This window comes from Entelurus aequoreus, linkage group LG01 (genome assembly GCF_033978785.1).
Source record: "Entelurus aequoreus isolate RoL-2023_Sb linkage group LG01, RoL_Eaeq_v1.1, whole genome shotgun sequence".
NCBI lineage: Eukaryota > Metazoa > Chordata > Actinopteri > Syngnathiformes > Syngnathidae > Entelurus > Entelurus aequoreus.
Genome location: NC_084731.1, coordinates 94,861,695 through 94,874,918, shown reverse-complemented (window position 1 = coordinate 94,874,918; position 13,224 = coordinate 94,861,695). Strand labels below are relative to the sequence as shown.

General features: G+C 40.6%; 1 protein-coding gene across 1 annotated transcript; it reads left to right on the top strand.

Annotated features, from left to right (window-relative positions):
* The first annotated feature begins 974 nt into the window (after positions 1–974).
* On the top strand, positions 975–10,609 carry LOC133645267 (uncharacterized methyltransferase Mb3374-like). The gene is made up of 6 exons (XM_062040178.1): positions 975–1,082; positions 1,229–1,395; positions 4,525–4,741; positions 7,042–7,139; positions 7,218–7,355; positions 10,522–10,609. The coding sequence occupies exons 1-6, from the start codon at positions 975–977 to the stop codon at positions 10,607–10,609; spliced, it is 816 nt and encodes a 271-aa protein (XP_061896162.1).
* Positions 10,610–13,224: the final 2,615 nt, after the last annotated feature.

Sequence of the window (13,224 nt, the reverse complement as noted above, 5' to 3'; positions counted from 1 at the left end):
CGCCGTCACCTCCCCTTAGTCCAACCATAACACAAAGAGTGCCAACATTATTCATCTGGATCTCCGCACGTTACCCTAACATACTACGAGGTCACATTGTTATGGGAGACGCACTGCATCTTGTCAGTAAGACCGAAGTTAAACCAAGAAAAGGCTAAGTCTGACATACCAATAAGTTTTTTGATACCTTCTAATAGAATGTTATGATTGACGGTATATTTTGTTCGTACAAAATAACATTTTTCCAAAAATGTGATGATTGCGGTTTACATTTAGGTGTGTCCTATAGCCCAGAAGCTAGAATGGATCAATGGATATGCAAACATAAACTAGTCGGCGGTGTTCTTGTTATGTTTTTTGTTGTGAAAAATTTTAACTTTTCAGCAAGTTGCAAACAACCATTTTGAAAGACTAACAGCACAAACCAACCAAAACAGCACAAACAAATTGCAGTGGTATTTAAAGATTCTCAATGACAAGGTGGGGCAGCTTTACGCAATGTTCGCATGGGCGGTGTTTGGAGTGATTTATGGTCTGTGCTCACCTGTTTAACAGCAGCACTGCGGCCATTGCATCAGTTTTTTTAATATTTCTTACAACTATCTTTGCATGTGACAAGCCAGCTGGGATTGACAAGAATGAAAGCCAACATTCCATTGGTTCCTTGTGGAATTGCTTTACAACGTCTAAATGAAACAACTATAGAATTTTTTTTTTTTCTGGTAAATCTGCAAACCTATGCCAGCCATAGGTGGTGTTGTGTGTTTTGGTTTTAAAAAAAGAAACTTGTAATCTTGACACTTTTAACATAACCCCACCAGAAAAGCACCAACCATACATGTTCTTATACTGACATCTACTGTTAATTCAATGCAAATGCATATGCAAATAAGAGAAAATGACAACCCTCCACCTATCTTAATGTATTCGGCTAACATGGAACAACAAGCTCATTGAGTTCATTCTGAGGAATCATGGCAGTGAGATTGTTTGAAGAAAGCGACCATGCTGCTGCTTACCTGCAGTACAGAATGACACCTAAGGAAATGGTCACAAGGATTATGGACTTCATGAAACCAAAGGTATGTTTGTAAATGTGAATGATGTATATATGATCTTATGCAAACTATTCAAATTCAGCTTGTTTGCTTTGGATGCACACGTAACATGAAAAAGCACACTTATTTGATGTTTCATGTATTTTATTTTTTTTCAGGTGGAAGGCAAGTTCAACCACTGCGACAAGTTCAACCTCGCAGTGGATGTTGGATGCGGTTGCGGTCAGGGGACCGTACTCTTGGCCCCCTTCTTTGACCAGGTTGTTGGGATAGACATTAGTCCTGCCCAGCTGGACGTGGCTCAGGCTAATAATGCGCGCCCAAATGTGACGTACAGGTGAGACATACTGTAACTAGGGCTGGTCCAGGTGGAATGCAGGTAATCGGGATTTTAGGGCCAATGGTACCGATTTGAACTTGTACATACAGCCCCTGATTAAAGACCTCTAGGCAGTGAAACTTTTACTTTGACGTGGATTTTATACAACTGGTACCTCAAGCTGTCACAAAAAAATCCCATCAACCAGTTATTTTAAAACAAGCCTGGCAGGCACACCACGTTTGTGAAAGTCGGCTTACTTGTACAGTAAAAGTAAAACAGCATATACATATATCATTTTGGTAACACTTTAGTATGGGGAACATATGAACCATTAATTAGTTGCTTATTAACATGCAAATTAGTAACATATTGGCTGTCAATCAGTCATTATTAGGTACTTACTGAGTACTTATTAAGTACTCAGTAAGTACCTATTAATGCCTTATTCTGCATGGCCTTATTATACAACCAGTAAGCCATTAACTAAGGGTCTTCCCTAACCCTAACCCCAACCCCAACCCTTACCCTAACCCTAACTCTATGTTAAGCAACTAATTAATGGTTCATATGTTCCCCATACTGAAGTGCTACCATTATTTTACTATGCAGAATGAACTGCAAAACATTACTACTTTAAACTTTGCAACTACTTCATAAAACTACTGTACTGGTTCGTAGTACATTATTTTGTATTGTTTTTATACAATAGTTCTTATCCAAAAGTTTATTTCTTTGTAAAAATGAAAATGTTACATGTTAAAAATGTGCTGTTTTGGGGTGCAAGAACCAATAAATTGAACGTAATTCATTTGAATGGAATAGGTTGATTTAGGATACAAGTGTCTTGAGTTAAGAACTCTGTTATAGAACCAAGTAACTTTGTAAGTTGTGGTGCCTATGTAACTCTTTTGGCATCGCATGACTATTTCAAAAGGAATTTGTAGGGTGTGACGTTTATTTAAATTCGGGAATGGCGTCATTAGCGGTGATGCCGGTGAGCTACAGTGTGTAGTGAAGTAGGTTTAGCTATTCCTCGTCCTACAGGGATGATACTTGTAAGAAACTTACTTTATTTGTCGCCATGGAGGCAAGGATTAGTGATTTAGAAGTAGCTAAAACACTGCCGACTGCGGATGTCTTAAGACACCTCTTCCTGAGGGCGTTTCAGTGTTATAACTAGGGTTGGGTATCGTTTGAATTTGAACGATTCCGATTCCGATTCCGATTCCGATTCCGATTCTTTGTTTCGATTTTGATTCCTGACAATTCTCGATTCCGATTCTTTTAAGAGGCAGGGTCAAAAAAAAGTTTAGGATATTTTAAATGAGCTAGCTAACCTACAGTCTTTCTGAATGAAATAGTCTGACATTCTCCATCAATTTTAATTCTATTAACTTTTTATGAACGTTACTATAAATTCCTCACAGGGCTGTTTTTAACTAGAATATAAATATCAAATCTATGAACTTGAATATAAATATTATAAATTATGAATACATTTTCCCAGGGGTACACTTTCCTCAAGAGAGCTTTATTTTTCAATCAATCAATCAAATAAATAAATAAAATAAACATTGATTGATTTTTGAAAACCTCATGAAAACACATTTACACATAAGTGTATGATGCTGCAGGAAACCTCATGAAAACACATTTACACACACAAGTGTATGATGCTGCAGGTACTTAAAAATGTTACCGTGCTCCCACTGATGGGCTAACCTGGTGCAGAAAAGCAAATAAACAATAAGAAACAACTTGCAAAACCCAGTCCAGATTAGCAGCAGGTACAGTATAAAATCAGAGACAGTTCTTGTTTAGGAAAATGACCATATCCGCCTTCTCAGGCAGGATGCGTGAGCGTTCTGGACAGATAGTGTCTCCTGCTGTGGAAAATACACGTTCGCTGGGTGTGGAAGAAGCTTGAACGCATAAATAGGAGAAAGCGAGATATGACAGCAAAGGATAAGTCTTTTGTTGGTTCCACCGGACCACCACCATGTAGCAAGGTCGTCAGACATAAGTATCGGTGGAACGTCCTGGTACATCTGCAGCTCTCTCTCCACTCGTTTCTTGATGGACATGGAGCTCTGTTATTTCGCGGTTATTTCATTTTTTTTTTATAAAGTAAAGCCACACTTTCGACCGCCGACGCCCGCTATCCATGCTTGAGCTTGACTGACTCGCTCGGCTATGCTAACACTTCCGGCGGTGGGCGCTTCTTCGTTGGTGTTCAGCGGCTTCTTCTTCCGGTTCGGCGGACATATTTTTTTCCGGTCGGCTGACTGGGTATCGAAAATAGGAATCGAAATTTAAACTTTTGAACGATTCCGGGAGAATCGGAAAGTTAGTCCCGGTTCCAATCGATACTCAAAACTCGATACCCAACCTTAGTTATAACTTAACCTTTATTGTTAGTTTTTAAGCCAAAATGTGTCTGTTCTCCCTTTTGTGTCTACACACTGTGTCTGCTTGTAAGTACTCTGTGTGCGCGCTGCCGAACATGCTTCTCTGCTCATAAACGAGCAATGTCATGACGTGACGACGGCGGGTGGACGGGGAGGTGGGGGACCGGTACCCTTCAGAATATGATTCAATAGTATCGCGGTACTATATCAATACCGGAATACCATACAAACCTAGTTTGGAGACCTCTGTCACAGAACCAATTAAACTCGTACATTGAGGGAGTACTGTATATTTGAATGATAAATTAACTCACTAATTCCCCCTTTATTGAAAACGTGTTGGTAGGGAGAAGTATTACGTGTAATAACTTACAAAGGTTGCAAAAACCAGGGTATACAATTCTGGCAAAAACTGTCTTCAAAAAACAAACCCACCTTCTACCATCCTAGTCACGTCCGTTGTGTCCTTGGGCAAGACACTTCACCCTTGCTCCTGATGGGTGCTGGTAGCGCCTTGCATGGCAGCTCCCTCCATCAGTGTGTGAATGTGTGTGTGAATGGGTGAATGTGGAAATACTGTCAAAGCGCTTTGAGTACCTTGAAGGTAGAAAAGCGCTATACAAGTATAACCCATTTATCATTTATTTATGTAAAGTGGGGCGTACAAAAAACAAGTTCATTGGATTTGCAAAATGGTCTCTGTCAAACCTTTCAACCTCTCTCCACACGTCTGTAGGCAGTGTCCTGCAGAGGAACTATCGTTCGAGCCGAACCGGGTGGACCTCCTGGTGGCCATGACGGCGGCCCACTGGTTCGACCGACAGCGCTTCCCGAAGGAAGTCGACCGTGTGCTGAAGCCCGGTGGCTGCCTGGCCCTGCTAAGCTATGCCACAAATGACATGGAGCTGGAATATGGCGATGCCACAAGTGCGCTGAACAACATCTGTGAAGAGGTGATTTTTTCAATTGTCTTTAACTGTGGCCAACAGTGTATTTCAGAAATAGAGGTGGGGAAACTGATCGATTCGTCGCATCAAGGTTATGTAGACCAGTGGTCCCCAACCTTTTTGTAGCTGTGGACCGGTCAACACTTGAAAATTTGTGCCACGGACCGGTGTGTGTGTGTGTGTGTGTGGGGGGGGGGGGGGGGTAGTATTTAAAATGTTTTTATAAATATATATATATATATATTTTTTTTACATAAATAAATACACTCATGTGTGCTTACGGACTGTATCCCTGCAGACTGTATTGATCTATATTGATATATAATGTATATATTGTGTTTTTTATGTTGATTTCATTTTAAAAAAAAAAAAAAAAAAAAATTTTTTTTTTTGTTGTGTTTTTTGTCCTGCTTAGCTTCTCAGGCAAATCATTTAGTAGATGTAGATGCCCATGTCGGCTGTTCAGATTTACTTTACAAAAGAGAAGTGTAGGATACTTCTCTTGTTGCCTTATTTGTATTTTGACTTTATTAAATGTATTTATATTATCATTTGGTGCAGCCGGGCCGGAGCAGGAGGGGATAGAAAGAGAAAAAAAGGAAGACAGAGGGGGAAATTGTGGGGACAAGAGGGGGATTAGACAGAGAAACAAAAACAACAACAGCAAACACAACAACAACAACAACAACATTTACTCTTTTACTTTTACTTAAGTAAAATTTTTAATTTCTTGTGCGGCCCGGTACCAATCGGTCCGGTGGTTGGGGACCACTGATGTAGACCACAAGGAAGCGTTTAAAAAGTAGGGACACATATTATAACTTGTCGTCTTTCGGATGAACAACTGGCACATACAGTTAATAGACAATTGCCATAGCCAATGAGATCACAAGTTGTTGTCAGTAAGGCCTTCTAGATGGCCTCACGTTGAACGTGACATTTACGCGTCCTGTGATTGGATACTCACTGGGACCGTTAGCGGATGAATTTGAGTATGCATAGAGTTCACAGACAGTTGCGATAGCCAATCAGATCGCAGGTTGTTGACAGTAGCCTATCTAAGTAGCCTGATGTTAACGAGACAGTGATTGGATACTCACTTGTCATTCCAAAGTGAGTATCCATTCACAAGTTTCAATACAGCAGGAAGCGGGAAGTGTTGCGCCTTAGCCATATCGGGATAGCAGAGAAGGAGAACAAAATGTTGATTATGTAGCAGATATATATTTGCAAGGCCATTTTCAAGAAGGATATTTAAAGACAAACTAAATCTTGCGAGACGATGTCGGCTAACCCCAGAAGCTAGCTCAGCTGTTCTGGCGATGAAATGGGGAAATGCTCACCATTTCCATTAGAATAAGCCGACGACGAGGTGTACCACTGGCTTATATGGCGTCGAATGGGTTCTACACATTGTGAGTTCAAATATTTAATGTTTTCACTTTTATTATATGTTTTTTACTATTTTAATTTTGACGGTACCACATAATATATGTTTAAATTGCTGATGCGTTTTCAATGCGACAGAAAATAACACTGTTTTGTACACTGTTGATGTGATTAAATGAACAGTAGGGTGTAAATGTGTTCCTGTATAGTGTTTCTCCAGAAATGGTCATGTGGTGACATCAATCATGGTATTTTGAGAGGTAATCATTTAAGTCGGACATCACTGAAGGCCTAGGTGGGAAACGCACGACCCACCACTGGTGAAAGATCATGTGAAATACGCTCAGGCCTTACGCAATGTGGTGTACCCTGCTTAACGGCATGCATGATTGTAATTACTGTAGTATTTTGAGTAGTATAACAGTAGCAGTATGCCCAGCAGGCACAATATATTGATGCACCTTTGATTATACATACATGTCCTTTAAAACTGACTTCCAAATAGCTTTGCAAAATAGTTATATTTATGAATTGAGACAACGTTGATGTCTAACGTTGGATCCACATTGTTGGTTGGGAAATGACCAAACTTCAACGGTCAAGTCAACGTCGCAACCTTATATGGACTAGACATTGTCAGAAATGCATGTTGTTTCAACATTGTATATGTGTTGTAGAATATTGGTTGGAAAATGACCAAAATGTAATGGTCAAATCAACGTCAGAACCCAACATTGATTAAACGTCGCCAAAAAGCATGTTGGGTTTGAGTTGCTCAACATCAGGACCTAATGCAGCAAGTTCTCAACGTTGTTTCAATGTCTTTTGGGTAACATGCCTAGGACGTGCCAGTGGCTCATTGTTGAAATAGTTTTCAGCTTCATGTTTTGTGTGCCTTAATTATTGTTTTTGATTAGCTTTATGCAGTGTTGCAACCCTTCAGACACCCTCTGGCCCACACTTCAAATATCTACTTAGAACTGTTTGAATCCTGCTCCTATACGGACAAAGAGTGGTGAGTTTCGCAGATGACTGATTCCATACTGCAATATCTCAGCAGCTATATTTTAAACATTATTGTTTTTAAATCCAGGAATGGCCGTCTAAGAGCTAAAAGGAGGGTGACTGTGAACAGTTACATTGGAATGGTCGAGACGCTCTCCTCCTACCAGACTCTTAAGCAACAGAATGCCGCTGGGGCCAAACTTCTTTCTGACAACATCAGGAACAAGTGAGGCATTAACACCTTCCTCCTGTTTCCCCTCAGCTCATCTGCATCTGAACATTGAATCCCTCCCCCTCCTGTACACATATACACATAACATGTCTGTGCTGGTATACTGTCGTTTATGGTGAATCACCGCTTTGTTACTCCTGAAAAATTGAAGACACTGATGCCATGCAATTTTCAACTGAAGAGACGATGAGAAAAAATGTGATACAATAGGATAGGAAATTATGACATAGGAAAAAACTATTGCAGTGTTATTAATTATTTGCAACAAGGTATTTGGAGTCTATCAGTGAAAACAATATAAAAAAATATAGTAATGCTGCTTGAGGCTGAGCCAATCAGTGACCACGATACTGATACTCTGTGGTATTGATATTTCTAGTTTATTTAGCCATTTTCTTTCAGTGAAAGCAAATATTTAAAGAGCGTTGTGGCCAGTCATGGGCTAGCCTGGCCCAGAGGGTCAAGAGAACCCGCCCTTGGCTTTAGGCTGTTTATTTTATTTGTTTTTTTGTTTTTTTTTACATAGGAGCAGGTAAAAATAAAACACTATTTAATCAAAACAAAGGCACTTTGACTAAGATGATAACACAAATAACTGACATTTTAGTTAACAAGTAAAAAAAAGCCGAAAATGTTGACAGAAATGAAATCCAACCATATTTAATTTTGTTTTTTCAATGGGTTGGACAAGTCGGGAATATATCCAATCACAGCTCTATAACGGCATACTTAAGAAAGAAGGTAGGGGTTGGTTATGAAGCACAGACAATTCCCGTATTTCCTTGAATTACCGCCGGGTATATAGTATGCGCCTGCCTAGAATTACCGCCGGGTCAAACTCGTTTCGCAAAATAATTAGCGCATGCTTAGCATTACCGCCGGGTCAGAATTACCGCCGGGTTGAACTCGTTTCGCAAAATATTATTTTTATTAGCGCATGTCTAGAATTACTACCGGGTCAAACTCGTTTCGCAAAATAATTAGCATATGCCTAGAATGTCCGCCGGGTCAAACTCGTCACGTCACGAGTGACACTTCACTTGTCATCATTTTCAAAATGGAGGAGGCTGATTTCAATCATTTAAAATCGCATAAAGGGAAGAAGTTAAAGAGCTATTCAGTAGGATTTAAGGTCCAAGCTATTGAATATGCTAAAAAGAACAGTAAGCAGCTATGTTTTATTAATATACCGTAGCTGCGTGTGTCAAATATGAGTCATTAAATAACTCCCGCCTCCTGGTGGTAGAGGGCGCTACTCGGCTGCAGATGAAGTGACAACAAGCAGCAACAGTTAGCAGCGATCGTTTATTTTTTCCTCTCGCTTGCACTTTTAACATGGAGGATTACATATCTAAAATAAAACAGTTTTCTAAACTGGACTTTCAATCGAAGCAGGAGGTAATAATTAAAGGAAGATCTCCATCGAGACAGAGAGACTTTTAAAACTGAAGAAAGATAAGGAAGACTTCTATAAACAAGTTATCGATGCTTTTGTTCAAGAGGAGCTGCGCATGGACTTCATTTATAAGTAAAGGTAAGACCATAATAACGTTTTTTTTTATCAAATGTGCTTTTCATGATGGTATCCTTACATCACACTCAAATTTATAAGCGCAGGCCAAAATTTACCGCATGCCTTTGGTAAGCGCCGGAGTGAGAAGAGGGTTTTAAAATAATTAGCGCATGCTTACCTTTACCGCATGCCTTTGGTAAGCGCCGGAGTGAGAAGAGGTTTTAAATTAATTACCGCCCCGGCGCTAATTCAAGGAAATACGGTAAATGGTTTTTCCTTTTGAGATGAGAAAGTCAGTTGTCACTGTCAATCTTTCTCTCCACTCCTTCCACGCATGTCATCGGGATGTCATCCACCGTCAACAACCACATGAGTCTTGGTAACAGTCCATGTTGGTAGAGCCATATTTAAAATTTACCAGGGAGTCCTGATTTTTCAATCCTCCTCAGCCACTCCTCTGTCTGCTTTTCTGTACTGGTGATGTTGTTCCTGTCAGTAAGTGAGCTGTCAAACCACTTTCCAATGGACTTTATAGGGTTCTTCGCCTGAGGGAAGAAGCTGTTACAGAACCTGGAGGTTCTGCTTCAGAGGTTGCGGAACCTCTTTCTAGAGTCCAGCAGTGAAAACAGTCCTTGGTGGGGGTGGGGTGGGAGGAGTATTTGCAGATTTCCTGAGCCCTGGTCAGGCAGCGGCTTTTTGCGATCTTCTGGATAGGAGGAAGAGGAGTCCTGATTTTCTTTTCCAAGGCACTTTATAGGGTTCTCCTCAATCGATGGAATCACTTCTCCTTGCACTTGCAGCTTGACCCTGTTCGTCAGTTTACCTTTCCGGATCCCCATGCTCCTTGATTTTTTGGGCTTAAACTTCATTCTGGACCATGTTGCCATGTGGTCCAGAACTGTTAGCACTCATCTCGCCTCCACATGGGTTGTGGTCGTCATATATATATATATATATATATATATATATATATATATATATATATATATATATATATATATATATATATATATATATATATATATATATATATATATATATATATATAAATACACACAGCCCGGCCCCCGGTCAAATCAAATTGTTTTAACCCAATGCGGCCCCCCGAGTCAAAAAGTTTGGGGACCCCTGCTTTGTAGTTTCCGAAAAATGAAAGTGTTGCCCATTTCTATGGCATTACTAGAGTTGGGTAGCAACATTTACTCTTTTACTTTTACTTAAGTAAAATTTTTGAAAAAATTGTACTTGTCTTGTTACTTTTGTGAGGAAGAAACTGTATACTTTTAGACCGTTACATTGAGTTGTATTCCAATCGTTACATTTATTTGTATTACTATTATTTGTAATCTATTGATTAGGGCTTACAAAGAGGAATTCATTCGTCAGCAAGCCTTCTTCTGGCAGACGCTGTCACATCACTCTGTTGCCCCAGCAGTGCAGCTCTACTAGAGCGTGCGCGCTCACACAGCGTGCTCGACTTTTGGCAATGGCCCACCTGAAAAAATGTATTGCTCCCACCCAATATTTTTTTGAAGGCGAGTCTGAATGTGGCGAGGGATGACTGTACAGTAATAAGATAGATACAGTTACCAGGGTTATGCAAACATGGTACAACATATAATGACCTTAAGCTGTCTCCTATCTCAGGTTGTTGGGCGCCATGCAGGTGTCCTCACCAGAAACGGAGCTCACCATGATCATCAACTATTTCTACATGCTTGCACGCAAACCTTAAAGCTTGCGACTGGCGCAAAGACACACAAGCTAAAGGTCTTATCTGTGGCCGCTGATTTGAGTTGCTAGAAAATAAAATCTCTGGAAAAAAAATGAGTTGCAGAAGCTGTTTGATTTGACATGATTTCCTAATGCATATTAAAGGCTCCCTCTATGTTTTGCTTCAGCTGCTGTGGATACATTTTATTGTATGTATAAAAATATTCTCTAATGGTGTCCCGATACAACTTTTTCAATTCCAAAACCGATATTGCATTGGAGTATATCCCTGTACTGATACTGATACAACTTTTATAATATATCAGCACAAAATCACACATAAATGTATTAATTTGTAGTTAGGGTTCTTGGAAAACATCTGATCAAGTGAAAATAGTCAAACAAATTAGGTAAATTGTACTGTGTACATTTTTCTCATACGTTTGTTAACTAGCATGCATTTGTATTTGGGCACAGAATATTTTAGGGGATTATTCTATCAAGGAAATATGCCCTTATATAGCTTCAGGTGCAGTTGTCCATCACAGCTCATCCAGAGAGTGATGGCCCTTGCTCCCAGGACATTGGGGAACTTAAAGGATAGCAGCGATTGGATTTTAGGAAGAAGTGTAAACACTGGTAAGAGCCCCCACCGGTAGGAGTAGCGATCAGGGGTTGGAAGTCACCCGACTCCATTTAGCAAAGTGACAACGCCCAAGTGTTGTCTGCATTTGTATAAACAAACTGGGTGTTGTCCAAACTGGCCCGGCCAAAGGCAAGAACAACCAAGAGTAACTGTCTATGTGTAAAAGGTATTTAAGGTTGTCCAAAAAGACAGGAATAGAGGAATCAGGCCCATACACTTTCTCCTGGAAGCTGCAGTTCCGGTCTGAGGCTCGCTGAAACAAATAAAGCTTTTTGTTTGACGATTCCTCGTTGGCGTTTTCTTGGCTTCTTGGCTCATCACCCATCAACAAGTCACTCTGTCCTGGGAGAGCGACACGGCCAGAAATATACCACGTCGACAACAACGGTAGGTCTAGCATGTGTGCTACTGTGTCCTTAGCTGTTGTGTAGCTGCTCGCTACTTAAAGCCTATAACCAACCATGTTTACCTTTTGTAAATGACTTGACTAAAATACTGTACAAGAAACATTTGTGGACTTACAAAGCGACTCCAAGCCTATAGATATAACACACACACACCTGTAACTGCAGATATGCACATAAAACCCCACCCCCACTCCTCGCCTTTGCCACCGCTTAACTTCTTAGGTGCCACGGATGGCTGGAGCAGCACCATGAGGGTTTCAGCCTTGTCACTAGAGGGCTTCCCCCCCCTTCCTTTATGTTGCAAGTCTCATGATTTCTGTGTCGTAACATGTTGCTATCATTTTTTTTCCTGGCCCCAGACTGAGGCACCCATGGGAGCCTAGTCTGGGATCGACTATCTTTTTTTAAACTCTCCTCCCAGCCAGGTCCACCTTTTACGGGACGCCCTAAGGATTCCTGTTTCTTTACAATGTATGTTTCCTGTTGAACGGGTCTGCGCTGAAAAAAAAAAGTGCAATGGCAATTAAGTCTCTCTTTCCTTCCATCCTGGAGGACTTTTAGATATTGACTGGCTCTTGAGCTTTGCATAAGTAAACACGCTGTTACTATTTGTATCGAAGTGCTGATATTGGAGATATTTTTTGTTTTGCTGATATCAGGCCGATATCGTTATCTTATTAGTACACCCCAAATGATTATTTTCTGACATTTTCAGAGTTTTTGTATTGCACTATTTTCACTGATGACCTTGCAGTGCAACATATTGAGGTAGGAAATTGATGGGTGAATGGATGAAAAAAATTGACATTGCAGAAAAGGCGGAACAAATTACAATTGCACAAACTACAATAGGAAATGTACCAAAAGGCTGCTGTGGCGGTCTACTCGCCGCCGCCACCAGACTCGTCCCCGGTGGATTCGGGGACACTTGGGCTGGCGACCCACCACCAGTTCGCCCCTCCACCCTCCCTTGACTTTTGTTCTTGTTTTTTGGGGGGCTCCACTTCTAGGACATCTAGAAGCTGTCCATAGGGGGGGGGATACTGTCACGGCCAGGGCGCATTCCAATGCGTCCTCATCTGTGCCTCATGACGAGCGCACCGCGGGCCACGCCCACATGCGCTCTCTAACACCACATACACTTTTGGATCTAGTTCACACTCCACTCTATTGTTTATTTGTATAGTTTGATTATTATAAATATATATATATATATAGTTAATATATATAATAAATCATTGTTCACACTGCCATCTAGTGTCTGTCGCCGTCACCTCCCCTTAGTCCAACCATAACACAAAGAGTGCCAACATTATTCATCTGGATCTCCGCACGTTACCCTAACATACTACGAGGTCACATTGTTATGGGAGACGCACTGCATCTTGTCAGTAAGACCGAAGTTAAACCAAGAAAAGGCTAAGTCTGACATACCAATAAGTTTGTTGATACCTTCTAATAGAATGTTATGATTGACGGTATATTTTGTTTGTACAAAATAAATTTTTTCCACAAATGTGATGATTGCGGTTTACATTTAGGTGTGTCCTATAGCCCAGAAGCTAGAATGGATCAATGGATATG

Coding starts and splice junctions, on each gene's coding strand:
- LOC133645267 (XM_062040178.1), top strand. CDS start 975: ATGGCAGTGAGATTGTTTGAAGAAAGCGACCATGCTGCTGCTTACCTG. Junction 4,742..7,041: donor TGAACAACATCTGTGAAGAG/GTGATTTTTTCA, acceptor GTTTTTGATTAG/CTTTATGCAGTGTTGCAACC. Junction 7,140..7,217: donor TCCTATACGGACAAAGAGTG/GTGAGTTTCGCA, acceptor TTTTAAATCCAG/GAATGGCCGTCTAAGAGCTA.